Raw genomic sequence first — 26,850 nt, forward strand, 5'->3', positions numbered from 1 at the left:
TAGTCGATCACCAAACACCCTGAATACATGTTGGACTCATTTGTCTCTTATAAAAAAGATTAAATGAAGTAATTCACATAACGGAAACCTTTTTTAATATTTAATTAATTTGATAAATATAAAAGATTAAAAAATTAACTAAAAGCGATTAATTTTTTTAGCTGAATCAAGGGGGACATGCATCCAGGAAACTCTCAAACATCCCAATAGGTTGGCACCCCTGAGAATCCCCCCTCATCTGCCGCCGACCTCATAAAATAAATATTATTAAAAAGGAGGAAAAATATCTGCAAAAGAGGGGGGGTTAGTCCTGACCCTCAAAGTCACAAGAAAAAGAAAAAAAACTAGGGAAATTGATAGGTAGGCCAACCAAAACGGTCTCTAAAGAAAGGTTAGTCGATCACCAAGCACCCTGAATCGAGGGTCCGTGATTTGCAAGCTTATCAAAGCAATCATTGCATTCACGAAAAATATGAGAGGACACAACTTGGATACCTGACTGAAAACAGTTGTGCCAACGGTTACGAAGACAAATTGAGACCGCAACTGCATTCTTAAACGCCTGTAAAGCATTAGAGGAGTCTTTAAATATGTAAAATCAATTATATATATAATCGAGTCAACTCATGAATCTTAACAATCTTAATTTCAGCTCAAGTTCAACTTGTTAGATTAACCAAGTTCAATGGATTAACTGTCGAGTCAAACTTCAAACTATATTCGAGTTGATTCGATTCATTGTCGGTCCTAATTTTAAGTCCGTGGGTTTTGAAATTGTTTTTCTATTTCTTTTCGTTAGCTTTATAAATAGTCATTGTTGTCTTTGTTCCATGTTTAAGTCTTGTTTTCCATTCCTTTCATTTTGTGTCCTTTTGTTCGTTTGACTTGTGATCCAAAATGTGATAGTTGGTGTGAGTCATGTGACAAATAATATAGTGAAATTTCAAAACATAAATCCAGTTTAGTTAATAGCAATTACACTTATCAAAACTGAATGAAGAAATAACAAACATGTATTCTAAAATCTAACTTCAAATTTCACTGTCGTATTTTCCCTTGGCAAAGTTCAATATATAAAAGAAAAAAGAAGCAAAAGACACACACCCGGTGGGACTCGAACCCACTATTTTCCCTTGGCAAAGTTCAATATATAAAAGAAAAAAGAAGCAAAAGACACACACCCGGTGGGACTCGAACCCACAATCGCCTGATTAGAAGTCAGACGCCTTATCCATTAGGCCACGGGTGCTTCTTGCTGTTCACTTTTTCAATTACTTTTTTAATTATTATAATTGTAATGTTAATTAAATGTAGATACATAAACAATGCAACAAATGTTTATATACAAGTGCATATGCTTCTGGCTAATAGAACTCTTAGTATAGTGATTATGGATGGTTGTAAGCCACAATCTGGATTCCTAAGCACTTGGCTCCACCATTGTAATTCCAAAATTTCTAGTCATCCATTTTCTTGTTTGTTTCTTTCCTTGATGTGTTATATACATTTACATTGGATGCCTCTAAGAGACATGTATAGTGTGTCGACAAATGAAATAGACAAAGAATGAGTTATTTATAATTTTTATTTAAATTATTTAGCTGTAGGAAACTTCAATTGCAGCTTCTTAAAATGTTGTAAAATGCGTAGAATCCAAATCAAGTCTAAAGTTAGAAAGCTTTTCACTCGTATTCGAGGCAAAATTTCATTCCATCACAACCATTTATCGGTTCCAAATATGGTAACCAAACGGACATGAGAAAAATAGATGATCCATAGTTTCAATTGTTGAACGACAAAAGGATACATAAGGATCTTCAAAATTAAGAATTCCAATTTAAAACTCATTTGGGGTTGGCCTAGTGTTTGGTTTGAGATCTTGCAGTTTGCTCATCTCAAGGTCTCAGCTTCGATTTCGCTGCCAATTTCGGTGGACAAGTTCATACAAAACTTTGCTTTGGCTTTAAATGGGCCCCACAAGTGGACGGGGGAATTGGTCCCCTCGAATTAGTCGGTTGTTGGACTGGATACCGAGTTTTAGAAAAGAAAGAAAAAAAACTGATTTAGAGCGAGTCCATATTTTATAATTCAAAGTCGGAGAAGGAGAGATATGAACACGCTTCAATTCATCCAAAATTGTAGGAATTTCTTGGATTAGATTAGATTAAATGGATATGCTAACAACTATTTTTTTTTCCTAAGAAATGCTAACAACTATCTTGGACAAAAGAAAAAAAATTAGTTGTCAAATTAGCATGAATATTCTCAGGAATATCGGGAAGACTAACCACGAATTAAAAAGTCAAGCCAAAAATTGATGAAATTACCATTACTAACTTCCATATAAAATTTTCTTAAAAAAAAAAAACTTCCATATAGAATTATCGATAATAAAATAATTTTAGCATAATGATCTTGTTAACATATAAATAAAATATTCTTTATAAAAAAATTAATAGTATAGTAACTTTTATTACAATTTTTTTTTTTGAAGGAGACCATCCTTCTTTTTTTTTTTTAGAGGAAGGAGATCAATCTTATATTACTTGTATATCTAATTGCATAGAATTTATTTTGGGATTCCAATTAGTATATCTAATTGCATAGAATTTATGTTGGGATTCCATTTAGACCCATAAATTTGTTTATGTCAGTCCACTTTGCACACACAATTCAAAGTACTAAATTTTTATTTTACACCAACAATACACATCCTCTTTTCTCTTTGAATGAAGGACCAATTTATTGGCAATTTTCCTACGACTTAATTTAATCTTCAATAAAAAAATAATATCAGATTAGTCAATGATATTTTTAAATTAGAGATAAATTAGTCTCTCTGTTGTAATAAGGTGGAGTGGATGCTAGTTTACCTTTTGTATAAAAATGTTAAAGATTAATTTAAAAATTATTTTCTGTCGGGTATTAAATTGGTCATCGAGAAAATTGTTAGGGATCCAACCGAGTCTCCACACTTTCTCCTTTAAGAAACACTAATACAATTTCTTTTAAAAAAAACGTTTTTAAAATAGTACTAACAAATATAGTGTGGAGCAATCTCATAAGAAATTGCTAGTGCAGTGACCTTATCTATTTTACTATTTTTTTATTTTAAAATTTTAGGGAGAGGGGATGATATCTCATTACAAAATAGAGAATATTTTTGGGGTTAAAGAAACACTTATAAATTGATTTATATTTATCCCCCAACCCACCCCCACCCATCTATTTTACCTTCTATTCCATATATTCTTTTTCTAAATATTCTATTTTACTCTTGCATATGTATTCCCTTCCATCATACCTAATCATCATCTTTCACCTGCCATTCCAATGTCATATCTAACTAGCTCAATGTAGTCTTTCACATTTTGATCATAATTGTTGTTTTAGTGTATCGGTTTTCTTGTCTAACAACATACTTAAAATGTAATTAAGTAAAAAAATATAAGCTATAGCTAATATCGTTTATCCACTTCTATGTCTACCCACACTTCAGATAAAAAATGTGTCAAGTATTTGACACGCGTTACTGTCATACTACACCGACACAATGCAGATGATTACATTTAAAAAAAAAATATTTTCGTAAATTATTAGAATTTTTTAAGTGCAAGTGTCATTATGTGTGATTCCCGTGTTTGTGTAGTGATTCATTGATCTAGTTACTCTCTCTTCAAGTGCGCCAATGAGAATGTTTTCATGTAGTAAGTTTGCACTTAATTGAAGGTTTAATTATTACGACAAGTATTCAGTCAAAATAAAAATTATTACAACAAGTATTGTTCCGACATTTTAAGGTAAAGTCGTCTTCTCTATCACACAAATCTCATTTGTCTTAAAAAAAAATAGTTTGTGATCACCCAACTACTTCCTCTATCCTATTATAAATGAGTTTTTGTTCATTTCACACATACTATAATGATCTTATCAACTAAGTTATATTCACAGAATAGCAAAGTTTCATTTTATAAAGTATATTTTGTAAAGAATGCTATTAGTATATTTGTTGGCATGACACTTAATAATAAAGCAATATTAATGAGGTCGAAACAAATGTAACTTTTTGAGTAACTTTTTACATACGTAAAATGAATGACCCATAACTAGAAGTTGTTTATTAAATTTTAACCTCTCCCTTTTAAAGTTAAGAATTTCTCAAAGGACAAATGCTACCTTAGTTTATGAGTAGTAAGTGGGTCCAACACCCACCTAACAACGGTAACCACAAAACAAGACCCCATGGCCCATATTGGAAGGTACTCTTCTTTAAGGAGGATCAAAACCACGCGTGTTTATGGTTGGACCATGATTCTCTAGAATTTAAAGAAGCAAAGTTGTTGTGCACAAACCAAAAGAATAACCAAACAACCTTTAGTTAGGGTTAAGGAGCTAGTGGAGAATGAATGAGATGGCAAGGGGGACAACAAATGATATCACACTCTCAATACAAATGTCATTAATGTTAGTGAAGCTCCTCTATGTTCTCTTTCTTATCTGCCCCCCATTTATATTCATTCATAACTCACTAACAAACATCTTTCTTATGTATCCTATAGTTAAGGTAAAATCACTAACCATTCATCTCTAATTAGTGACGTGACAGTAATTAACTGCGTTCAGGGAACAAATTTTAAATAGTTAGTAGTTATAATGGCCGTTTAAAAACATTAGTAAAATGTATAGATCAAACTTCAAATGAGCCACGTTTGCATTATAATTATAGTGAGTCTAAAAAGCGGGTTTGGTTTAAGACAGTGGTGCTCCTGTTTTAATCCAACGTTGCTTTACTTTACCACGACCACTTCTGTCGTCGTGATCACTCTGTCATTTTCCAATTTCTTCAATTTCTTATATTTTTAATTTCTTTGTATTCTACAACTACTACCACACTTTGTGTGTTTTTTTCTTTCTTCGTATAAAGACATAACACATAGTAACCCTCACGTCGCTGTTTGTCTCTCTTCTTCTTCTCCTTCTTATTCCTTTCTTCTCCCTTCCCTTCCCTTCCCTTCATTCATACTTTTTTTTTATCCTTTTTTATTTAAAAAAAATACATAATAATTTGTAAGCAACCATGATGATAGAGTAACTGAGAGTATTCGGTCGGAAAGTAAGTAAAGTCTGGTCAAGAAAAATGATTCGTATTTAACTGAATTTCAAAAATTTGGTTAAAAAAAAGAAAAAGGAGGGTATTTATTTCCTTTGCTTCAAAATGGCTCCACCTGGGAAGCTTTCTGGGTTTCATCTTCAAGGTCATCACTGGTATTTTCTTTCTTTCTCTAAACTTTTTTTATTATTTTTTTGTTACATGAATTATTTATTGGTTTTTTCAGTTGCATTTTCTGTGATGATCAGTTTGAATTTGTAAGAAAATGACATTTTTTTTAGTGGAATCCAAGTCATACATGCAACTTTATAGTTTTAAAATAGATTTTTATGTGATTTTTTTTTTCCTGTTTTTTTGGAATTTTGTTTTGGTAGGTTTAGTGATTCTGGGTTGCCAAGTGATATTACTGTGTCAATTGATGGTGTCAATTTCCATCTTCACAAGGTATGCACTTTCATTTCATCATTCTTGTTCCTTTTCTTTCACTAATAATCTATTGATAATTTGATAGTGGAGTAGTTGTTGGGATTTTTTTTCTTTTGTGCTTCTAGTTTAACCTATTCATTTTTGTTCTTTTGTTTTTAGTTTGATTCAAACCAATTAATCTGCTCCTACTTTGGGACCTATTTTACTGTTATTTTGATTTGTTCTAACCCTATTGATGTAAAAAAGTTTTATATTGTCTGCACATCACAACCAATCATACGTGTGACTTTATAAACAGTTATGATTAAAGTTAAATGTTTTTGACTCTTTACATTTGCTGTGTATATGAATTAAATACGTATTTAATTGTAGAGACTATGAATCCCTCATTAACTAGAGATCACAATTAAGTTTCTCTACTTCATTGCAGTTATGTTATTGCTAGTTCTTAATTGTCTAGTTAATGATGAAGCCAACATTTTAAATGCATTTAGTTCACTTGATCTACTGTTTTGGAAGTTATGTGGCTACAATTAAAAGGAAAAGAATATTTTGAGATATTGGAGAAAATTTATTTGGAGGCTGGTTTTCTCTTTATTTCGATTTTGAATTCCCGCATATTTGCACGGTCAAATAAGGGGAATTTTCGCAAAACAGATCTTTTGTATGCGATAGTTGTACTGTTATGCCTTTGATATGATAAATTACGTGAAATGTTGTCTTGGAGTCTGAATAAGATATGCCGTGAAACTGCAGTTTCCTCTTGTTTCAAGATGTGGAAAAATATCCCGTACCTATGAAGATTCCAAGAATACCTATGAGAAGAACCTGACAGTGGTGCTGGAAGAATTTCCTGGGGGTCCTGAAACATTCTTGATTGTGGCCAAATTCTGTTACGGGTTTCGTGTAGAGTTGACAGCAAAAAATGTAGTATTAGTCCACTGTGCTGCAGAATACCTTGAAATGACGGACGAATACGAAGAAGGCAACTTGTTGACAAAGTCAGAGAGCTTTTTCCATAAAAATATATTGCGCAACTGGAAAGATTGTATTTTGGCTCTCCAAAGCTCCGAGCCTATTCTATCAAGAGCTGAAAATCTTCATTTAGTGGATAAGTGTTTAAACGCTCTATCTATGATGGCTTGCACGGACCCGAGTTTATTTGGATGGCCGATGATGATGTATGGAAGTTTTCAAAGCCCTGGTGGAAGCATTCTTTGGAATGGTATAAATACCGGCGCTAGGATTCGGACCTCAGAATCCGAGTGGTGGTTTGAAGACATCTCATATCTCAGTGTGAGATTGTTTGAGAGCCTTATTAAAACGATGCGAGCGAGAGGTATGAGACCCGAAAGCCTTGCAGGTGCCATAATGTATTATTCTAGGAAGCACTTGCCAGGTCTTGGTCGGTGGCAGGGTGGACAAGGTGGCAAAACAAGAACAGTTGCAAGCTTTAGTTTGACGCCTGCTAGTGCTGCCGTTGATCAGAGGGTTCTTTTGGAAAGCATTGAGAAACTTCTTCCTCAAAAGAAGGGAAAATCTTTTTGCCGTTTCTTACTCGGACTTCTTCGTGTAGCTTCGATATTGAATGTTGATCAAGCTTGCCAGGAATCTTTGGAGAGAAGAATAGGGATGCAACTGGAACTTGCAACATTAGATAGTCTTCTCATTCCTGCTTATGCAGATTCTGATGCATTGTATAACACAGATTGTATTGAACATATTGTCCATCATTTTGTTCTTATGGAATCAAATTTAACTGCCTTTTCTCCTTCATCGCTTGATCCGCAAGCATCATCGTCGTCTGAATCGTTAAGGAAAGTTGCGAAGTTGATAGATAGCTATATTGGCGAAATTGCGTCTGATGTTAATTTAAAACCAGAAAAGTTACGTGCTCTTGCACAAGCCCTTCCTGAGTCATCGAGATCATTGCATGACGGACTCTACCGAGCACTAGACATATATTTCAAGGTTTGATTTTCCTGAGCTACATTCTCGATCGATTGCTTATTTGTGATCATGAATTGTTAGTTTGATGAATGCTTACGACACTTTGCAGGCTCATCCTTGGCTCTCTGATAACGAGAAAGAAGAAATATGTAACATCATTGATTACCAAAAACTCTCAATCCATGCATGTGCTCATGCATCTCAAAATGATAGGTTACCCCTCAGAGTTGTTCTTCAAGTCTTATTCTTTGAACAGCTGCATTTGAGAACAGCATTAGCCGGATGTGTCAATGCTTTGGATGGCGAAAGCGCTCCAGCAGTTCCTGCTCGATCGACTGCTCGAGGTGGTACGGCTGGAGAAATTGTACAAAGAAACGGATGGGTTGCTGTTGTGCGCGAAAATCAGGGTTTGAAGGTGGATATGGATAGAATGAGTACTAGAGTCGGAGAACTTGAAGAAGAATTCAGTAAAATAAAAAAGGAAATGAAAACCGTGACCAAATCTCACAGTGCACGCGGTTCTCCTCGGTTACTTGCAAGAAAACTCGGGTGCAAGCTTGTTCCTAGATTTTCAGATGCTCAACCTGAACCCCTTGATCGTTCTGTATCCACACCAAGAGCATCAGTCGAGCGGGCACGCCGTTCCCATAAGTCCAGACACACAGAAAGTTTTTCTTGAGAATCAAGAAACCATATTTCCTCTTTATTTTCATTTATTCATATATACACATGAAAGTGTTGTGTGGTTTAAATTTTTTTGTACGTGGGAAAGAGAAGGAAAATGTTAATTTCATGATCCATTATGCATTTTTATTTAAGCAATTTGCATATGTGAACATTTTCCATTTCTTTCCCTCATGTAAAGTTGGTTTTTTCTTTGTACATTTTTCATTGGCAATTTCACATATTGTCTTGTTTTGTTTGTGTGGGGATTAGCCCTTGTATTTATCAACACATAGGTTCATTCTTCATTTTGACATACTGGCAGTGTAAATTGTTAATTTTAGACATCAATTGTGAAGGTCATTGTTGTGATCAAAAGAAAGAATATTGGAGATGCAAAGTTTGGAGCTCCTAAATGAATGTAATTTTCTGATACTAGTTTTTCTTCTAGAGTTTGATTTTGATAGTGTTATTAGTATAAAAAGTTTTACACGCTCAACAAATTACAATCATACATATGTATGAAAGATATTGCATTATTATAATTTATATGTATAATTGTGACCCAAGTTTAATTTCTTTGTAAATGACAAAAGCAAATGTAGTATGCTAGTTGGCAATTGGTCTTTCTGCTTGGCCATGTTAGGGTCGGCATTTTGAGCTTATGATGTTAGTTGATTCTCGTATTTATTTATTAATTAAACTTTGGTTAGTGGATAACATTTGTACTGATACTCCCAGATTTTTGCATCGTTCTAGAATAATTGGTGGTCCAGAAATACTCTCTCAGAAGTTGAGTATAAAGAAAAAAATATATTTATGATTGAATGATTTGAGATATAATCAAATTTAACTTTCACTATATTTCGTGAAATGCCACCTTGGTGATATCTCCAAAAAATCACTGTATGTTTTATTTTCAAATGACTTGTTTTGTTCTTATGGAACAAGTTCTCGTGAGTGATGTTTTGAAAATACACATATTTTTTCGAGACCAAAAAGATAAATTGCATTGAACTAATTTTTTAAATAAGTGTGATGTTATGTACTCATGCTTATAAGTTATAACCGTGACAAGAGAGATTACATTTTTAGATAAAATTAAGAGTTTATTTTTACAAAGGTTAATAATTTAGGCTTTTGTATTAAAAAATGTGAATTTGTTCTATTAAAAAAAAAATGAATTTGTACTAAGGTGCTAAATATTTCAGGGACGAGGATGGAACTTTCATCATAGCGTATACGTACTTGTTCATTCATATTGTTCAATGTTGTGAAGAATAAGCATTCAATATCTTGGTTGCTTTGTACCGGAAGTGTAACTTGGATCTAGATGGCTAGTTGTACCGTTGCAATTGTATTACACAGTTGTACTGTGTACATAGTAGATAGCCTCGACCATTAAATTAGATAACCTAAACTATGCATTCATTAAAGCATTTTAAAATATATTTTTTCATTGATTTAGATTGGACAATTGAAATTGATAATTGTTTGAAACTGAGTCTGAGCTCAATCCATTAATAGAGCGTGTTGCTCTAAGCCACTAGCTCTCGAATAGACCACAATATGAACTTGCACTAAAGGCAGTCTCAAATAGGGCCACTAATCAAACCATGATCGTCATATCAGGATCACACCATGATTTGTTTACGGCTGTCCTCTGAAACAGTTGTCCAATCAAGGTTTTAGGGTCTTAAAACCCTAATCCTCCCACTAGAAAACCTAACTCATGGTCTATGATCACATCATTGATCATCAGGGTGTTTACAAGTACAACATTCCCTCAATAGAACTAGAGATCAGCATCCACAATCTTTAATCCTCCAACACCTTCTCAGGACAAAGTTCTTAGGTTTGAAAGGATTAGTGGTGCCGTCTGTGAGAATCGGACCTACAAACTCTCCCTTAGCCTCGATTGGAGGGCGACTAATCATGTTCATCTAAGAGTCTCATATTGCATGAGAATTGAGATCAATGATTGTTTATAAACAACACCTTCAACCCTACAAGGCGCATTTTCATAAAGGACATATTTGTAAAGGGATTACACCCAAAACATACAATACCTCGGAAGGTGGTATGGCGTACTTGAGGTTGGAACGAAACAAATCACAATAGCTATGTCATACATATGGTCTGATGGTGTTGACTTGAGAATTTGGAGTGTGCTCCTATTAAGGTCTCAAATTCAATTTTTTTTTTTAGTGTCAATTTTAGTGGTCTAGTTTGGCTTCTTAAAAAAAATATGTCACACATTTCATTTTGGAAATTTGATTCTCTGTAACTTGAGTTTTAGTAGTGTGATTTTCGAATTAGATTTTCAATGGATAGAGAGAAATTTCAAAAACAAAAGTCTCCAAATTTAACTTAATCATCAATAAATAAAGTATCCTGTTATCTATTTCAATCCAAACTTTCTCAATTAAATATTTACATTTATACAATCAAACAAATGTTATTGTACAAATATCTACAAGAGCATCTCTTTCTTGAACCACTCACCAAATTATTGATTACTTACAACCATGTATTTTCACATGTAGCTCCTAAATGAATGTAATTTTCTGATACTAGTTTTTCTTCTAGAGTTTGATTTTGATAGTGTTATTAGTATAAAAAGTTTTACACGCTCAACAAATTACAATCATACATATGTATGAAAGATATTGCATTATTATAATTTATATGTATAATTGTGACCCAAGTTTAATTTCTTTGTAAATGACAAAAGCAAATGTAGTATGCTAGTTGGCAATTGGTCTTTCTGCTTGGCCATGTTAGGGTCGGCATTTTGAGCTTATGATGTTAGTTGATTCTCGTATTTATTTATTAATTAAACTTTGGTTAGTGGATAACATTTGTACTGATACTCCCAGATTTTTGCATCGTTCTAGAATAATTGGTGGTCCAGAAATACTCTCTCAGAAGTTGAGTATAAAGAAAAAAATATATTTATGATTGAATGATTTGAGATATAATCAAATTTAACTTTCACTATATTTGGTGATATCTCCAAAAAATCACTGTATGTTTTATTTTCAAATGACTTGTTTTGTTCTTATGGAACAAGTTCTCGTGAGTGATGTTTTGAAAATACACATATTTTTTCGAGACCAAAAAGATAAATTGCATTGAACTAATTTTTCAAATAAGTGTGATGTTATGTACTTATGCTTATAAGTTATAACCGTGACAAGAGAGATTACATTTTTAGATAAAATTAAGAGTTTATTTTTACAAAGGTTAATAATTTAGGCTTTTGTATTAAAAAATGTGAATTTGTTCTATTAAAAAAAAAATGAACTTGTACTAAGGTACTAAATATTTCAGGGACGAGGATGGAACTTTCATCATAGCGTATACGTACTTGTTCATTCATATTGTTCAATGTTGTGAAGAATAAGCATTCAATATCTTGGTTGCTTTGTACCGGAAGTGTAACTTGGATCTAGATGACTAGTTGTACCGTTGCAATTGTATTACACAGTTGTACTGTGTACATAGTAGATAGCCTCGACCATTAAATTAGATAACTTAAACTATGCATTCATTAAAGTATTTTAAAATATATTTTTTCATTGATTTAGATTGGACAATTGAAATTGATAATTGTTTGAAACTGAGTCTGAGCTCAATCCATTAATAGAGCGTGTTGCTCTAAGCCACTAGCTCTCGAATAGACCACAATATGAACTTGCACTAAAGGCAGTCTCAAATAGGGCCACTAATCAAACCATGATCGTCATATCAGGATCACACCATGATTTGTTTACGGCTGTCCTCTGAAACAGTTGTCCAATCAAGGTTTTAGGGTCTTAAAACCCTAATCCTCCCACTAGAAAACCTAACTCATGGTCTATGATCACATCATTGATCATCAGGGTGTTTACAAGTACAACATTCCCTCAATAGAACTAGAGATCAGCATCCACAATCTCTAATCCTCCAACACCTTCTCAGGACAAAGTTCTTAGGTTTGAAAGGATTAGTGGTGCCGTCTGTGAGAATCGGACCTACAAACTCTCCCTTAGCCTCGATTGGAGGGCGACTAATCATGTTCATCTAAGAGTCTCATATTGCATGAGAATTGAGATTAATGATTGTTTATAAACAACACCTTCAACCCTACAAGGCGCATTTTCATAAAGGACATATTTGTAAAGGGATTACACCCAAAACATACAATACCTCGGAAGGTGGTATGGCGTACTTGAGGTTGGAACGAAACAAATCACAATAGCTATGTCATACATATGGTCTGATGGTGTTGACTTGAGAATTTGGAGTGTGCTCCTATTAAGGTCTCAAATTCAATTTTTTTTTTTTTAGTGTCAATTTTGGTGGTCTAGTTTGGCTTCTTAAAAAAAATATGTCACACATTTCATGTTGGAAATTTGATTCTGTGTAACTTGAGTTTTAGTAGTGTGATTTTCGAATTAGATTTTCAATGGATAGAGAGAAATTTCAAAAACAAAAGTCTCCAAATTTAACTTAATCATCAATAAATAAAGTATCCTTATCTATTTCAATCCAAACTCTCTCAATTAAATATTTACATTTATACAATCAAACAAATATTATTGTACAAATATCTACAAGAGCATCTCTTTCTTGAACCACTCACCAAATTATTGATTACTTACAACCATGTATTTTTCACTTGTATTTTTAAAGTATCAACGAATTGATTTAAATTTATTTCTTTAATTTAAAAATATACCAATAAAAGATAATATATTTTGTTAAAAGAGAGCCATAGACAACAAAGTCGCTTTGGCCGAGTGGTTAAGGCGTGTGCCTGCTAAGTACATGGGGTTTCCCCGCGAGAGTTCGAATCTCTCAGGCGACGAATTTCTTTTTATTTTTTTCTCAATATTTTGGAACGTAGTTGTCTTTTTTCCTATGTTAGTGTCTTTCAAAAACAAACCACTTTTCACTTTCATTTTGTTCTTCTTCTTCTTCTGTTTCATTCCCTCACAGAAACAAACACTGTTCTTACCTCTGACGGCACAAACAAAAAACATGACACTTTCTTCTTCTTCTTCTTCACTCAGTTTCACCATTTCCAACACAATCCAAAACACCAACACTATTCCTTCTCTTAACACATTCTGTTCCATCACCCTCAACAACAATTTCTTCAATAAAACCCATCATTTCAGAATCCATTGCATCAATCAAGACCCTCTTTCCCCTTTACAACTCTCCAAATCCGATCATCCCCAAATTGGTGGCAACGACGGCGGAGATGATGATGGTGGCGGAGACAATTTCAACGGAGGAGGAAGCGGCGATGGTGGAGGGAAAGGAGAAGAAGAAGATGGTGATGAAGAGTTTGGACCATTGTTGAATTTTGAAGCTGTGATGAAAGAAGTTGAAGCACGCGGTGTTAAATTACCTTCTGATATGGAAGAAGCTGCTAGAGTCACTGGCATTCGTCAAATGTTTCTTCTTCGTTACTTGGAATTACAAGTGGGTTTTACGAAAAGTTTTCATTTTTAATTTTGAAGTTCTAAGTTTTTTTATTGTTGAATTTTGATTATTTTATTGGATTTTGGTTTTTTGTAGGGTTCTGCTTGGCCATTGTCTTTTCTGATGAAGAATTGTTCTATGTTGAGAAATCGAATGTTGGCGGATCCTTCTTTTCTCTTTAAAGTTGGAACTGAGGTTTGTTGCTTGATTGCTTTCTTTCTGTCTAAATTGTTTGTTGCATTCATGTCACAATATGGTTATGCTTATGATTCTATGAATCTACGATCATACGCTTTTTAGCTTTTTTGCTGAATGAGAATAAGCCGCTTTTTGATAAAGGACTGCTATCAGCGCTTATCATATAAATGCTTATGTATAAGTGATTTCTATGACAAAGATAAAATATAGTCAAATTGTTTTCATATTTTAAGCTATGTGATGCTTTCATAAGCTCTCCCAAACAGTCTCACAGCTGTTTTCGTAAGCTATCCCAGACCCAGTAGATAAACTCAAATAAGCCAATCTAAAAGGACAAATGTAAAAATTGTGCACCCAAGGAGGTTAGTGGGAGTATTTATATTAATCTGGTATAAGACGTGGATGACATATTAATCATCAAAACAATTTGTCTACACGTGTGAGACATGGTTAGGTAATTGTTTCTTAACGAAAGACTTAGGCGAGATATCCTAAAGAGTTAGGAATCAAGATCTATAGAGATAGACTGTTGATGCACTCCGACCTTAGCCTTGGTACATATTTTGGCGAAATTTTTGGAAAACTAATATGAATAAGTTAATACTGAAATTATTGCATATATAACATGTGTTTTCTTTGAAGGACAATGTCCTGCCTCATTGGATGGGAAATGGATACATGAAAAGAATCCATATGCATTGTCAATTGGATCAATAATGCACCTCATGATATGTACTCAACCAAATGCACCAATACATTTGTCAGCTGTGATTTCATTTTGTAAATTTTATCTGGTTAAAATTGAGTTTGGAAACAATTGATTTATGTGTAGATGTTTATACTCTTGAAAGCTTTGATGTTTTACTTAAAATGTTTAAATCAATGCAAAAGTTGATTTTTATCACATATTGTTAAACCGGGATTCTGAGGCAAAATCAGTTTTAACTGACACCAGCCAAACATATATGTATCTTATGTTAAAATCAAGTTTGACAGAGAAAAACAGTTCTGATGATATTCATTGTAAAATCAAATACACACTCAGGGTCCATTTGGATCTGCTTATTTTTAGCTTACTTTCATAAGTTCTCTAGGATAGCGTATGAAAGCAATATATATCATATTTGAAACAGGACCTAGACATGGTGACCAAATTGATTTTCCTTGACTTGGCATGTGCAGATTGTTATAGACTCTTGTTGTGCAACCTTTGCGGAGGTTCAGAAAAGAGGCAAGGATTTTTGGGCTGAATTTGAGTTGTATGCTGCTGATCTTCTTGTTGGTGTGGTTGTTGACATTGCTTTGGTGGGTCTGTTGGCACCTTATGCACGAATCGGCAAGCCTTCTTTGTCAAAAGGTTTACTTGGACGCATTCAACACGCTTGTGCTGCTCTTCCTAGCAGGTTAGTGTCTGCATTTATTTGTGTCGAATAAGGATGATGTCGTTCCTTTTTAATTTTTATTGCAATGTTTTTACACTTGCCCTTTCCTTTTTGATAATAAAGCTAGAAAGACTCGTGATTTGATACACATTTTTCTCATCAGAAAACATGTCATATTCTATTACTCGGTAAAGGTTGAGGGGGTTATGGATTCGCTGGTTCTGGTCGTCTCCACTGCAATGGTGGTGCCGATTGGAGGGGGAAGTACCTGCAAAAGACACTTTGATGCCAAAGTCAGTCTTAGCAGTGTACTATAGTAGTCAAGTTTAAAGGATTATAGATACCTCAAATAGGGTGGAGGATACTCATTATATCGGAGGCTAATGAGCTTCCAAATGGGCATTGTATCTAAGGCTATGTTGATAAAGAGGCCACATATTCAGATATTATTTTATCATTTTGTTGGTCTTCCAAATGGTCTTGATACCCTGTTCTGGACTCAGTCGGTTATTCTAATCCAATCCACACACTTCATCTATATTTTCTTTCTTTTTCCCTAAACTTAAAAGGTGTCATGGTGAAGTTGGTGCAATATCTTAAGTCTCAACCACCTGGATACATTAGAGCTCGTTTCAATTGATATTTGTGGTTTGTTGATTGGGTGGTTTAGAGTGAACGATGTCAAGTTTCTGTGAGAGCTAGCTGGTTAGTCGATTGACATACCGTATTTCAAATGCATGTTTTGCTTCTGCAACCAGATGATCAATTTCTAGAAAGGGAGAAAATATGGTGAATTCAATTCAGAGTGTATTGTTTAGCAATGTCAACAATATTTAGCGTTCAAGATTTGTAAATTTGCTGCATCTACGCTGAATTATTTTTCTGGGCAACGTCAACGTCACCAAATGAAGGATTTCTTATTGGTGTAGAAAGATTCAAAAGGAAGATACAAAAGCTATACAATTAATGAAGATGATAACCTTGCACACAAGGCTACTCCAAAGGAGCACTCTCCTTTCACTCTAGTTAATTCTCTAGTCACAAGATTTTATTAGTCAAAGCTATCCCTCTCCTTTACCAATTAAGGGTTGTTTAAAGACTTTCCAAGAATAATCAAAATAACGACTCTTAGCAATTACCTAACAAACTTATCAACTTACTAACTAACTATTAACTACTCTAATTATCCAATGTTCTATATCCTAACAAATTTCTTGTATTCTTATAATTGTTGGGGAATTCCTAGGAATAGTTTCTCTTTCCCTTCATTTGTGTCTAGCAAAATTTTTAGTTGACTCAATATTATCAATGTGATACTAAGTTATAACTTGAATGCAGTGTTTTCGAAGCTGAAAGACCAGGATGCAAATTCTCTGCGATGCAGCGCGTTGCCACATACTTCTACAAGGTGCCTTATGTTATAAATCTTAAAATTGATAAATAAGTATTTAATTGTGTGATGAAATATTGGTCATGTGAAAAATCCAACAATAGTAGGATAAAACTTTGATTGCATCTGATAGAAGCTTTCATTTGCTTTGATTTTGGCTATGGTGCCATCTTTGGTTTTCCAGCAGTAGTTTATTGACATTTGTGTGTTCAGGGTGCATTGTATGGATCTGTTGGCTTTGGATGTGGTATTATTGGTCAAGGAATTGCAAATATGATCATGAACGCCAAAAGGTATGATTTTATTACAAATATGTCTTATTGACGGTTTTGGCTGCATTATTTTCTCATCAATTCTGAAATTTTCTTTTTGTTATATAAAATTGTGGAATGAAATATAAATATGCTTTTATTTCTATTATCGTGGATAATTTTTCCTTTTGTAAAATATTAATGTAAATCTTCATATAAAAAATACAGGAGCATTAGTAAATCTGAAGATGACATACCTATTCCTCCTCTTCTACAAAGTGCTGCTCTTTGGGGTATGTCTTGCACTGTCATACAAAATCTCTATCTCCAGTCTTTTATGCTTTGTTTTTAGTATTTACTGATCCGATGGGGGATTAGGAAACAAATGGTGGATTAGGAAACAATGTTATAGAGTATAAACTTATTGTGATGTATGCTTAATTTGCCTAATTGATTTTCCTTCTCTTTATCAGGTTTCTTCCTCGCTGTGTCATCCAACACTCGGTATCAAATTATCAATGGACTGGAAAGCCTCGTTGAAGCATCTCCAGTTGCAAAGAAGGTCCCACTTGTTGCAATGGCTTTCACTGTCGGTGTGCGATTTGGTAACAACATCTATGGTGGTATGCAGTTCGTAGATTGGGCCAAGTTGAGCGGCGTACAATAAGCACCTTTCTCTGCACTACCGATTTGCGCCTTTTTGAAAGTTATATCCAAAGTTGGTTTTGCTCATTCTTGTCCAAAATGGAAGATTCTTACCCAAGAAGTGAAGCTCCCATCATTTTTTTCATCTGTTGGGCAGCCTTTATTGGGATTAGAATAGGACCATAGCCCTTCACTCATGTGGCTTTTTGTTCAGTATCATTCAATGTAATGTATAATTATATTCTTTTTTTTTTTTTTTTTTTGTCTTAGATGAAGTGGTAATCCACTAAAATAAACTCACACACAACTGTGAGGTCTCGGGTTCAAACCCGGGTCATGACGTCCGACCTTGCAATTTCGGTATTTTCCAGTTGAGTTAGGACTTCTAGACATAATTATATTCTATTGACAAGGAAAGTGGTATGATCAACTAAGTTTTGTTACTTTGCTCATATATTAGTTAATTAGCAATTACTCTCATAAACTGACATAAATTATCAAGAGTGGTGCTATCTTGAAATTGTCTGATATTTAATATCTTATTGTTGAGAATTCATTTTAGTAATCTTTTTTTTTTGAAGAAGCATTTGACTAGGAGAATTCATTTTGTCTGATACTATGGTAGTGTGACTACGTCCATGATTTCTTACCGCAAAGGAATTCGGGACCGTTGCATTATAGGTACATGGAGCTACTTTTATCCTCCATAAAATTGTTGTATAAATATCATTACTCTTTCTTGAAAACCACATATTTGCAAGTACATTGTCAAACGGATGAAACACAGTTTTCTGGAATACATGTTGGGGTCGGAAAAGAAGTTCTCGTAGATAAAACGTTAGAAATTGACTTTTGAGTTTTGAAAGCTTCATCAGTTCGAATTCTGCTCTTCTCCCAACACGTTTTGCTCATTCCCAACCAAACTTCCGAAAATGCTCCTGCGTGAGTTAACTCACACACGTGTTATACTCAATGTGAGTTAACTCACACAGGGGTATTTTCATGTTTAACACCTGCGTGAGTTAACTCAAGCGGGTGTTATACTCAACGTGAGTTAACTCACGCATGTATTTTTTTTTCATGTTTTAACTCAAGCGGGTGTTATACCCAGCGTGAGTTAACTTACGCATAAGTATTTTGGGAAGTTTGGTTGAGAGTGAGCAAAACGTGTTGGGAGAAGAGCAGAATTCCATCAGCTCTTCTTGGTGTTAATGCCCATATATTTTAGTGCACTGCGTAACCTGAGTGTATATAGTCTATCAACAAAAAACTTGAGTGTATATATTATAGAAAAACAGTTAGTTTTATAATGTTTGAAAATACACTTTCGAATAATTTCCCCTGAAAGACAAAATGGATCCTATAATCACAGCATTTTTAATGGAAATAATCTAAGTAACCCATATTAGGTAGTTTATCTTTCATTTAGTGGTATTTTCAAATAGTATAAGTAAGGAATTAGTGGCATTTTAGGAAGTTTCCACTTCAATAATCCTACATGCTGGTGGTGTGTCAAGTACTAGCAATTGGTCGTTTTTAATGCTTCTACTATTCAGAAGCACACCACAGGGGAAGTGTTTAAATGTAAGCAGGAGAAAAATTAATTAAGGAATAAAGGCAAGTAGAGGGGGCCAGTCTAGTCTAGTCTAGTCTAGCTGTGAACACGATGCTTCTATGATTATTATGATCCCACACAGCTGTCTCTCAACTTATTAACACTAAATAAATACTCATACAAAAAGGCTAATTATTTGGTGTAATTACTAATTATTTTACCATCAATTTATTTATTTACCATTTTTTAGTTGCTGCTTGCACTGGTGGGATAAATAAAATAACAGTGTTGTTTCACTTCAGAATTTGCTACTTGGAAGTTGGAATAAGCTCCATTGCATTTGGATACATCAGTATATACATAATAAATGTACAATAATTAACAAAAAATAGTTTTGTCAAAAAATAATTAACTCAAATTAGTTTACCTCTCTGGTATCATCTTCAAGAATGAAGAACTTAGCATCAATACATCTTTTTCGAGTGAATATATTTGTTGATCCTCGAATTTTGACCAATCGATCAATTTTTTTTTGAATTAATCACAATAGCTTGAATGTCATTCAATGTTATAATGTTATAAGTTAACATCACATGTCAGCATAGTTTATGGCCAACTTGACGGAGGACTAAATTGTTCGAACATTAAAACATTAAGGAATGTTCTACCTATTTCAATTAGTTCAAAGAGAAATTGATTGATTGATGAAAATTCAAGAACGAACAAGTATAATTTAAAAAAATATTGAGAATAATTTAGAGACGGAGGGAGTAATATTGAGAATCAACACATTACACTCTCAAAAAAAAATCAACACAACATAATTTGTAAAATTTACAAACATGTTTCTTTTTTCCATTTTCAATGTAACGTGGTTAAAATTCAAACAATGTTTTATGATTTTACGAACACCGTTGATTGCTGAAAATTACACGGTGTCATGCAATTCGTGGGTACTTTTTTTTTTTACATGAAAACCTTATACACCATTTAAGTAGTAGTGCAATATATAATGAGGATATATCCCGCGAACTGTCACGAGTGCACAAACATCACACACACATTTTTCTTTTTTGAGTTACTAATAAGCAATTCAACATATGTTACACTACAACTAATCAATTTAGCCACGTTCACATCCACAACGTTTCTACAACAATATCATGTCACCGTTGTAAGGTCAAGATCATTCCTGTTCTTTTTAAGATATTGTTTTTCGTTTTATTTGGATGGTCTTTGAATGTTGAGTCGAATTCATTCTACTTTCTCAATGTATCAAAATTGTAAGTATGTCACCGTTGTAAGATCAAGATCACATTCATGTTCTTTTTAAGATATTGTTTTTCGTTTTATTTGGATGGTCTTTGAATGTTGAGTCGAATTCATTCTACTTTCTCAATGTATCAAAATTGTAAGTACATCTTTGGTGTTTCTTTTGTTTGTAAATTTATGGATTTAATTGACTAACTAAAAACACAATGAAGACCACAATGACCAAAAAAAGACATATTAGAGCATCAAAATAACCAACTAAATAGACACTAAAGACATATTGGAGGATCAAAATACTAACTAATTAAACACTTGATGACATGTTTATAATTTTGGTATATATAAAAACTATAATGACAACGCATCATGTAACGCCCGTCTTAATTATTCGATTATTTAAAAATATATTATATATATATGATTTACGTGATTTTCATGACTGATGTGTGTGAATTTTATGGTTTATGAAGTTGAATGGGTTATATGATTTATAACTGAATTATGAGGGATATTTTGTTGTGATGAAGTTGTTATGTTGTTATGACTTATTTTATTATTAAATAAAATAAGATTTGATAAATAAAATAAAAATATTAAAAATTGGGCTGTGTTGTGAGATGAGCAATTAGTAGTGATAAGAGTAATTAGGAGAGATAAATAGACAACAAAAGTTAGAAAACATAATACGTACGTTTTTGGAGAAAAAAGGGAGAAAAGTCAGAAAAGAGGAGAACCAGAGGGAGAGCTGCGATTTCATCATAACCAGGTAAGGGTGAGACTAATTTCCAATATTATTAAGGGTATAATTCTATAGGATGAATTTAGCATGTTTAGGTTAAGTTTTGGTGAGAATTGAGAATTAGGTTTAGGATCAATTTTGATGAATAAATCAAGAACAGATGTTAGATTGATGCAAAATTAGTATACAGACCTTAGATATGACTTAAGATGATAATTAGATGCTATTTGGATGAAGGAATCATGAATATAGGTGAAAAGTTGTGATTTTTTAGGTTTCTGGCCGTACTGACATTCATCGCTCGCACCTGCGAGCAAGAACACTCGCATCTGCGAGCTAGAACCCAGAACTCGCAACTGCGAGCAATGCAACTCGCAACTGCGAGTGACCTGTGAGCTCGCAACTGCGAGCAGAATAACTCGCCACTGCGAGTAAATACGTAGGAACCCAGAATGCACACTTTGCTCGCCAGTGCGAGTGAAGTTACTCGCCACTGCGAGTTAAGCTGTTAGTTGCCCAAAATTGTCCCGATGCGATCCTTTCGCACGTGTAGTCTTGAGATGACCTTAGAAGTAAGTTAGAGAGCTGTTTAGGATGCTTTCATAAGCTCCAGAAGTCTGTTATGGTGACTGAAAATTAGAAGTGTTGCTGCATGAATGCTATGATGATGTTTTATGATATTTATATTGATGTAATTAATTCCTTATGTGAATGTTAACACATTCAAGCGTTGTTAATTGTTGTATGTTGCTGCTGTTTTTCTGTTGTCGACTGTTAGTGTCTTGAGGTTGCATGAGTCGGTCTATGTTGTTGGAATTTAAGAAGTTGTCCATGATTATGAGTCGTATGAGTTGTACACGTCGTTGTCTAAGTTGTTGGAAGTTGAGTCCATTGCATACTCATATAAGTTGGTTGAGGGCTTGATGCCATGGGATGCTTAGTCATTCACATGATCGGTGAGGGCTTGATGCCCTGGAGCTTTTGCTCACTATGTTGGGGGCTTGATGCCCTGAAGAGCCTAATTACGCTCATATAAGTTGGTTGGGAGCTTGATGCTCTGTATTGGTACCAAATGCATTTGCATATCAAGAGGTTCATGATGTTTAAGTTGTCAAGATGTTGTCGAGTTGATAGAGTTGCATGGTCAAGGATGAGTTGTGTCGTCAAGTTGAGCGTTAAGTTGATTATGATTTGTGATGAGAATTAGTAATGGTATTGATGATTGTATTTGTTATGTAATGAAAAATTATGCTAATTGTTAATTGTTGATATGTTATTAATGTTTAAGTTGTTAAATGCATTTTATTGGATTATATGCTTAATGTATTGATTATGAAATCTCACCCCTTCTGCGTATATGTTGCCTCGACCGTGGGTAATGTGCAGGTAATAAAGATTAGAGGCGTTCATGAGTGGACTCTCAGTTGGTGTCTAGGTGCTCTGATACGTAACGGGATGGGGGCTTGCTTTTACTTCTATTCCTTACGTGTCTCTTTTATGAACTAATTTATGAGATTTTTCAATAAGGCCTGCGTGCCAAGACTTTCAAATGTTGAACTATTTTCCGCTGCAATAGTTTAAGATTTTTCATGATGTTGAATTTGAAGGATAATTATTATTATCCATTTTATGATTTAATTGAAGTATGTGACATTCCGTTGTGATCAAAATACTCTGATTTTAAATGAAATTTTCATGTTGGGAAAACGGGGTGTTACAATTGGTATCAGAGCAGGTCGGTCCGTCCGGCCAAGTAGTGAGTCAAGTTGTGTCGTTTTAACAGTTAGGATACCCTTATTGTGTTATTCTAATTGTTGTGTGTTGCGCAGTGAAGAAAACTGGAAGCTGCAAATCTTATCTGTTATAAGAGAACTAGAATGGCTGGAAGAAATGATGCTGCGATGGCTGCTGCCTTGGAAGCCGTGGCTCAAGCTATAGGACAACAACCAAATGCTGGTGCTGGTGTTAATGCTGATGTGAGAATGTTGGAGACTTTTCTGAGGAATCATCCTCCTACTTTCAAAGGAAGGTACGACCCTGATGGAGCACAGACGTGGCTCAAGGAGGTTGAAAGAATTTTCAGAGTTATGCAATGTACTGATGATCAGAAGGTGCGTTTTGGTACGCACATGCTATCTGAGGAAGCTGATGACTGGTGGGTTAGTCTTCTACCTAACTTAGAGCAAGATGATACGGTCGTTACTTGGGCTGTGTTTAGGAGGGAGTTCCTAAACAGGTACTTTCCGGAGGATGTTCGCGGGAAGAAAGAGATTGAGTTTCTTGAGCTGAAGCAAGGTGAAATGTTGGTGACTGAGTATGCTGCTAAGTTCGTGGAATTAGCTAAGTTTTATCCACACTACACTGCTGAGACTGCTGAATTTTCTAAGTGTATTAAGTTTGAGAATGGCTTACGTCCTGAGATCAAGCGGGCCATTGGATATCAGCAGATCCGTAATTTTTCCGAGCTGGTGAGCAGTTGCAGAATTTATGAAGAAGATACTATAACCCATTACAAGATCAGGAATGAGCGGAAGAGTAAGAACCAACAAAATCGTTATAAGCCTTACAATGCCCCTGCTGATAAGGATAGTCAAAGGGTGAATGATGAAAGGAAACCGGGAAGGAAAGATACTAATGCTGAGGTTGTTTGCTACACATGTGGTGAGAAGGGCCATAAGCGTAATGCTTGTACTGGAGAGGTGAAACGATGCTTTCGTTGTGGTAGAAAGGGACATACTATTACAGAGTGTAAGCATGATGATGTGGTGTGTTTTAATTGCAATGAAGAAGGTCACATGGGTTCACAGTGCAAGAAACCTAAGAAGGCTCAAGCTAGTGGGAAGGTGTTTGCTTTATCTGGTACTCAGACGGAGGGTGAGGATCGTTGATCTGAGGTAAATTTTCGAGGACGAAAATTCTATAAGTTGGGGAGAGTTGTAACGCCCGTCTTAATTATTCGATTATTTAAAAATATATTATATATATATGATTTACGTGATTTTCATGACTGATATGTGTGAATTTTATGGTTTATGAAGTTGAATGGGTTATATGATTTATAACTGAATTATGAGGGATATTTTGTTGTGATGAAGTTGTTATGTTGTTATGACTTATTTTATTATTAAATAAAATAAGATTTGATAAATAAAATAAAAATATTAAAAATTGGGCTGTGTTGTGAGATGAGCAATTAGTAGTGATAAGAGTAATTAGGAGAGATAAATAGACAACAAAAGTTAGAAAACATAATACGTACGTTTTTGGAGAAAAAAGGGAGAAAAGTCAGAAAAGAGGAGAACCAGAGGGAGAGCTGCGATTTCATCATAACCAGGTAAGGGTGAGACTAATTTCCAATATTATTAAGGGTATAATTCTATAGGATGAATTTAGCATGTTTAGGTTAAGTTTTGGTGAGAATTGAGAATTAGGTTTAGGATCAATTTTGATGAATAAATCAAGAACAGATGTTAGATTGATGCAAAATTAGTATACAGACCTTAGATATGACTTAAGATGATAATTAGATGCTATTTGGATGAAGGAATCATGAATATAGGTGAAAAGTTGTGATTTTTTAGGTTTCTGGCCGTACTGACATTCATCGCTCGCACCTGCGAGCAAGAACACTCGCATCTGCGAGCTAGAACCCAGAACTCGCAACTGCGAGCAATGCAACTCGCAACTGCGAGTGACCTGTGAGCTCGCAACTGCGAGCAGAATAACTCGCCACTGCGAGTAAATACGTAGGAACCCAGAATGCACACTTTGCTCGCCAGTGCGAGTGAAGTTACTCGCCACTGCGAGTTAAGCTGTTAGTTGCCCAAAATTGTCCCGATGCGATCCTTTCGCACGTGTAGTCTTGAGATGACCTTAGAAGTAAGTTAGAGAGCTGTTTAGGATGCTTTCATAAGCTCCAGAAGTCTGTTATGGTGACTGAAAATTAGAAGTGTTGCTGCATGAATGCTATGATGATGTTTTATGATATTTATATTGATGTAATTAATTCCTTATGTGAATGTTAACACATTCAAGCGTTGTTAATTGTTGTATGTTGCTGCTGTTTTTCTGTTGTCGACTGTTAGTGTCTTGAGGTTGCATGAGTCGGTCTATGTTGTTGGAATTTAAGAAGTTGTCCATGATTATGAGTCGTATGAGTTGTACACGTCGTTGTCTAAGTTGTTGGAAGTTGAGTCCATTGCATACTCATATAAGTTGGTTGAGGGCTTGATGCCCTGGGATGCTTAGTCATTCACATGATCGGTGAGGGCTTGATGCCCTGGAGCTTTTGCTCACTATGTTGGGGGCTTGATGCCCTGAAGAGCCTAATTACGCTCATATAAGTTGGTTGGGAGCTTGATGCTCTGTATTGGTACCAAATGCATTTGCATATCAAGAGGTTCATGATGTTTAAGTTGTCAAGATGTTGTCGAGTTGATAGAGTTGCATGGTCAAGGATGAGTTGTGTCGTCAAGTTGAGCGTTAAGTTGATTATGATTTGTGATGAGAATTAGTAATGGTATTGATGATTGTATTTGTTATGTAATGAAAAATTATGCTAATTGTTAATTGTTGATATGTTATTAATGTTTAAGTTGTTAAATGCATTTTATTGGATTATATGCTTAATGTATTGATTATGAAATCTCACCCCTTCTGCGTATATGTTGCCTCGACCGTGGGTAATGTGCAGGTAATAAAGATTAGAGGCGTTCATGAGTGGACTCTCAGTTGGTGTCTAGGTGCTCTGATACGTAACGGGATGGGGGCTTGCTTTTACTTCTATTCCTTACGTGTCTCTTTTATGAACTAATTTATGAGATTTTTCAATAAGGCCTGCGTGCCAAGACTTTCAAATGTTGAACTATTTTCCGCTGCAATAGTTTAAGATTTTTCATGATGTTGAATTTGAAGGATAATTATTATTATCCATTTTATGATTTAATTGAAGTATGTGACATTCCGTTGTGATCAAAATACTCTGATTTTAAATGAAATTTTCATGTTGGGAAAACGGGGTGTTACACATCACACGTTCATATCTATTTTTATTTTATTGCATTATGAAGGGAGTGACATTTTGTAAAAAAAAAAAAAAGTGAATAATGAATGTATATATAGAGCGTGAAATTATTCTCTATAATTTTATAATTTGTTTTTTTCTGCACTTAGCATTATTCTTTGAATAATATTGCATCGTAGTCACACTTTCAAATATATGTCACTTAATACTACTTCAAAGCCAATTCGTTGGATAAACTAAAGAGGAGTGCTATTTATTGCGAAGCGTATATTCATGAGAAGCATCGTGACGCATTATAGTACATGTATTCAGATACAAAGAAGAGTGAGTTGAAAAGTCATCCCACGATTACCATACAAGGAGCCAATTAAAACAAAACATTTGTTGTTTGTGATTTTTCGCTACAGCAATATTCGTTATCTTTGCTATATTTAAATTATACGATACAAATAGAATGTGATAAACTGAATCATTTTCATAAAAGAAGATCATTGACTACTTTACTACAAAGAATGGTTTTGCACTTATTGTCTCGAATAAGAGTGGATTTATTTTTAAAAGAGTGAAGATAAAAGACGTAAGTCAACATATTGCTCACTTTTTCTTTTAACGTGTAATATCACGACTCGATATTGACTTGTAATTTTGCTCGCCATTTACACATGCATATCCATATGTTGTGAACAAAAATGATAGAAATAGAAAGAAGAGTAGTATATTTTTTCAAATGTGTATATTTCATCCAAATGCATATATTTTTTCCGCACAAAG

The 26,850-nt window shown here is 34.4% G+C and overlaps 3 protein-coding genes and 2 non-coding genes across 6 annotated transcripts; 4 read left to right on the top strand and 1 right to left on the bottom strand.

Moving 5' to 3' along the window:
- Positions 1–1,176: 1,176 nt before the first annotated feature.
- TRNAR-UCU (transfer RNA arginine (anticodon UCU)) lies at positions 1,177–1,249 on the bottom strand. The gene has a single exon. It is a non-coding gene; the product is annotated as a tRNA-Arg (tRNA).
- Positions 1,250–4,950: 3,701 nt separating this feature from the next.
- On the top strand, positions 4,951–8,582 carry LOC146950129 (Phototropic-responsive NPH3 family protein). 2 transcript variants are annotated; one of them, XM_085746065.1, is made up of 4 exons: positions 4,951–5,265; positions 5,485–5,554; positions 6,293–7,507; positions 7,596–8,582. In XM_085746065.1, the coding sequence occupies exons 1-4, from the start codon at positions 5,216–5,218 to the stop codon at positions 8,163–8,165; spliced, it is 1,905 nt and encodes a 634-aa protein (XP_085602191.1). In that variant the 5' UTR covers positions 4,951–5,215; the 3' UTR covers positions 8,166–8,582. The 2 variants fall into 2 exon arrangements, with proteins under 2 accessions (XP_085602191.1, XP_085602192.1); XM_085746066.1 differs by lacking the exon at positions 5,485–5,554.
- A 4,337-nt stretch (positions 8,583–12,919) lies between these two features.
- On the top strand, positions 12,920–13,001 carry TRNAS-GCU (transfer RNA serine (anticodon GCU)). Its single transcript has one exon. It is a non-coding gene; the product is annotated as a tRNA-Ser (tRNA).
- An 86-nt stretch (positions 13,002–13,087) lies between these two features.
- Positions 13,088–18,010, top strand: RER1 (reticulata-related 1). Its single transcript, XM_085746081.1, has 7 exons — positions 13,088–13,624; positions 13,721–13,819; positions 15,005–15,225; positions 16,543–16,612; positions 16,808–16,887; positions 17,074–17,138; positions 17,319–18,010. The coding sequence occupies exons 1-7, from the start codon at positions 13,175–13,177 to the stop codon at positions 17,510–17,512; spliced, it is 1,179 nt and encodes a 392-aa protein (XP_085602207.1). The 5' UTR covers positions 13,088–13,174; the 3' UTR covers positions 17,513–18,010.
- A 4,327-nt stretch (positions 18,011–22,337) lies between these two features.
- On the top strand, positions 22,338–24,003 carry LOC146950132 (uncharacterized). Its single transcript, XM_085741546.1, has one exon. It carries the CDS (start codon positions 22,934–22,936, stop codon positions 23,942–23,944), a length of 1,011 nt encoding a protein of 336 aa, XP_085597672.1. The 5' UTR covers positions 22,338–22,933; the 3' UTR covers positions 23,945–24,003.
- Positions 24,004–26,850: the final 2,847 nt, after the last annotated feature.

This window comes from Medicago sativa, chromosome 2 (assembly GCF_051527215.1).
Source record: "Medicago sativa cultivar Bolivia chromosome 2, Bolivia_mono, whole genome shotgun sequence".
NCBI lineage: Eukaryota > Viridiplantae > Streptophyta > Magnoliopsida > Fabales > Fabaceae > Medicago > Medicago sativa.

Bases quoted from the DNA above. Each gene is read 5' to 3' on its own strand.
- LOC146950129 (XM_085746065.1), top strand. From the start codon at position 5,216: ATGGCTCCACCTGGGAAGCTTTCTGGGTTTCATCTTCAAGGTCATCAC. The intron at 5,266-5,484 runs GTATTTTCTTTC...TTGTTTTGGTAG, and splicing joins CATCTTCAAGGTCATCACTG to GTTTAGTGATTCTGGGTTGC. The intron at 5,555-6,292 runs GTATGCACTTTC...GTGAAACTGCAG, and splicing joins TCAATTTCCATCTTCACAAG to TTTCCTCTTGTTTCAAGATG.
- RER1 (XM_085746081.1), top strand. From the start codon at position 13,175: ATGACACTTTCTTCTTCTTCTTCTTCACTCAGTTTCACCATTTCCAAC. The intron at 13,625-13,720 runs GTGGGTTTTACG...GGTTTTTTGTAG, and splicing joins TTCGTTACTTGGAATTACAA to GGTTCTGCTTGGCCATTGTC. The intron at 13,820-15,004 runs GTTTGTTGCTTG...TGGCATGTGCAG, and splicing joins TCTTTAAAGTTGGAACTGAG to ATTGTTATAGACTCTTGTTG.
- LOC146950132 (XM_085741546.1), top strand. From the start codon at position 22,934: ATGGCTGGAAGAAATGATGCTGCGATGGCTGCTGCCTTGGAAGCCGTG.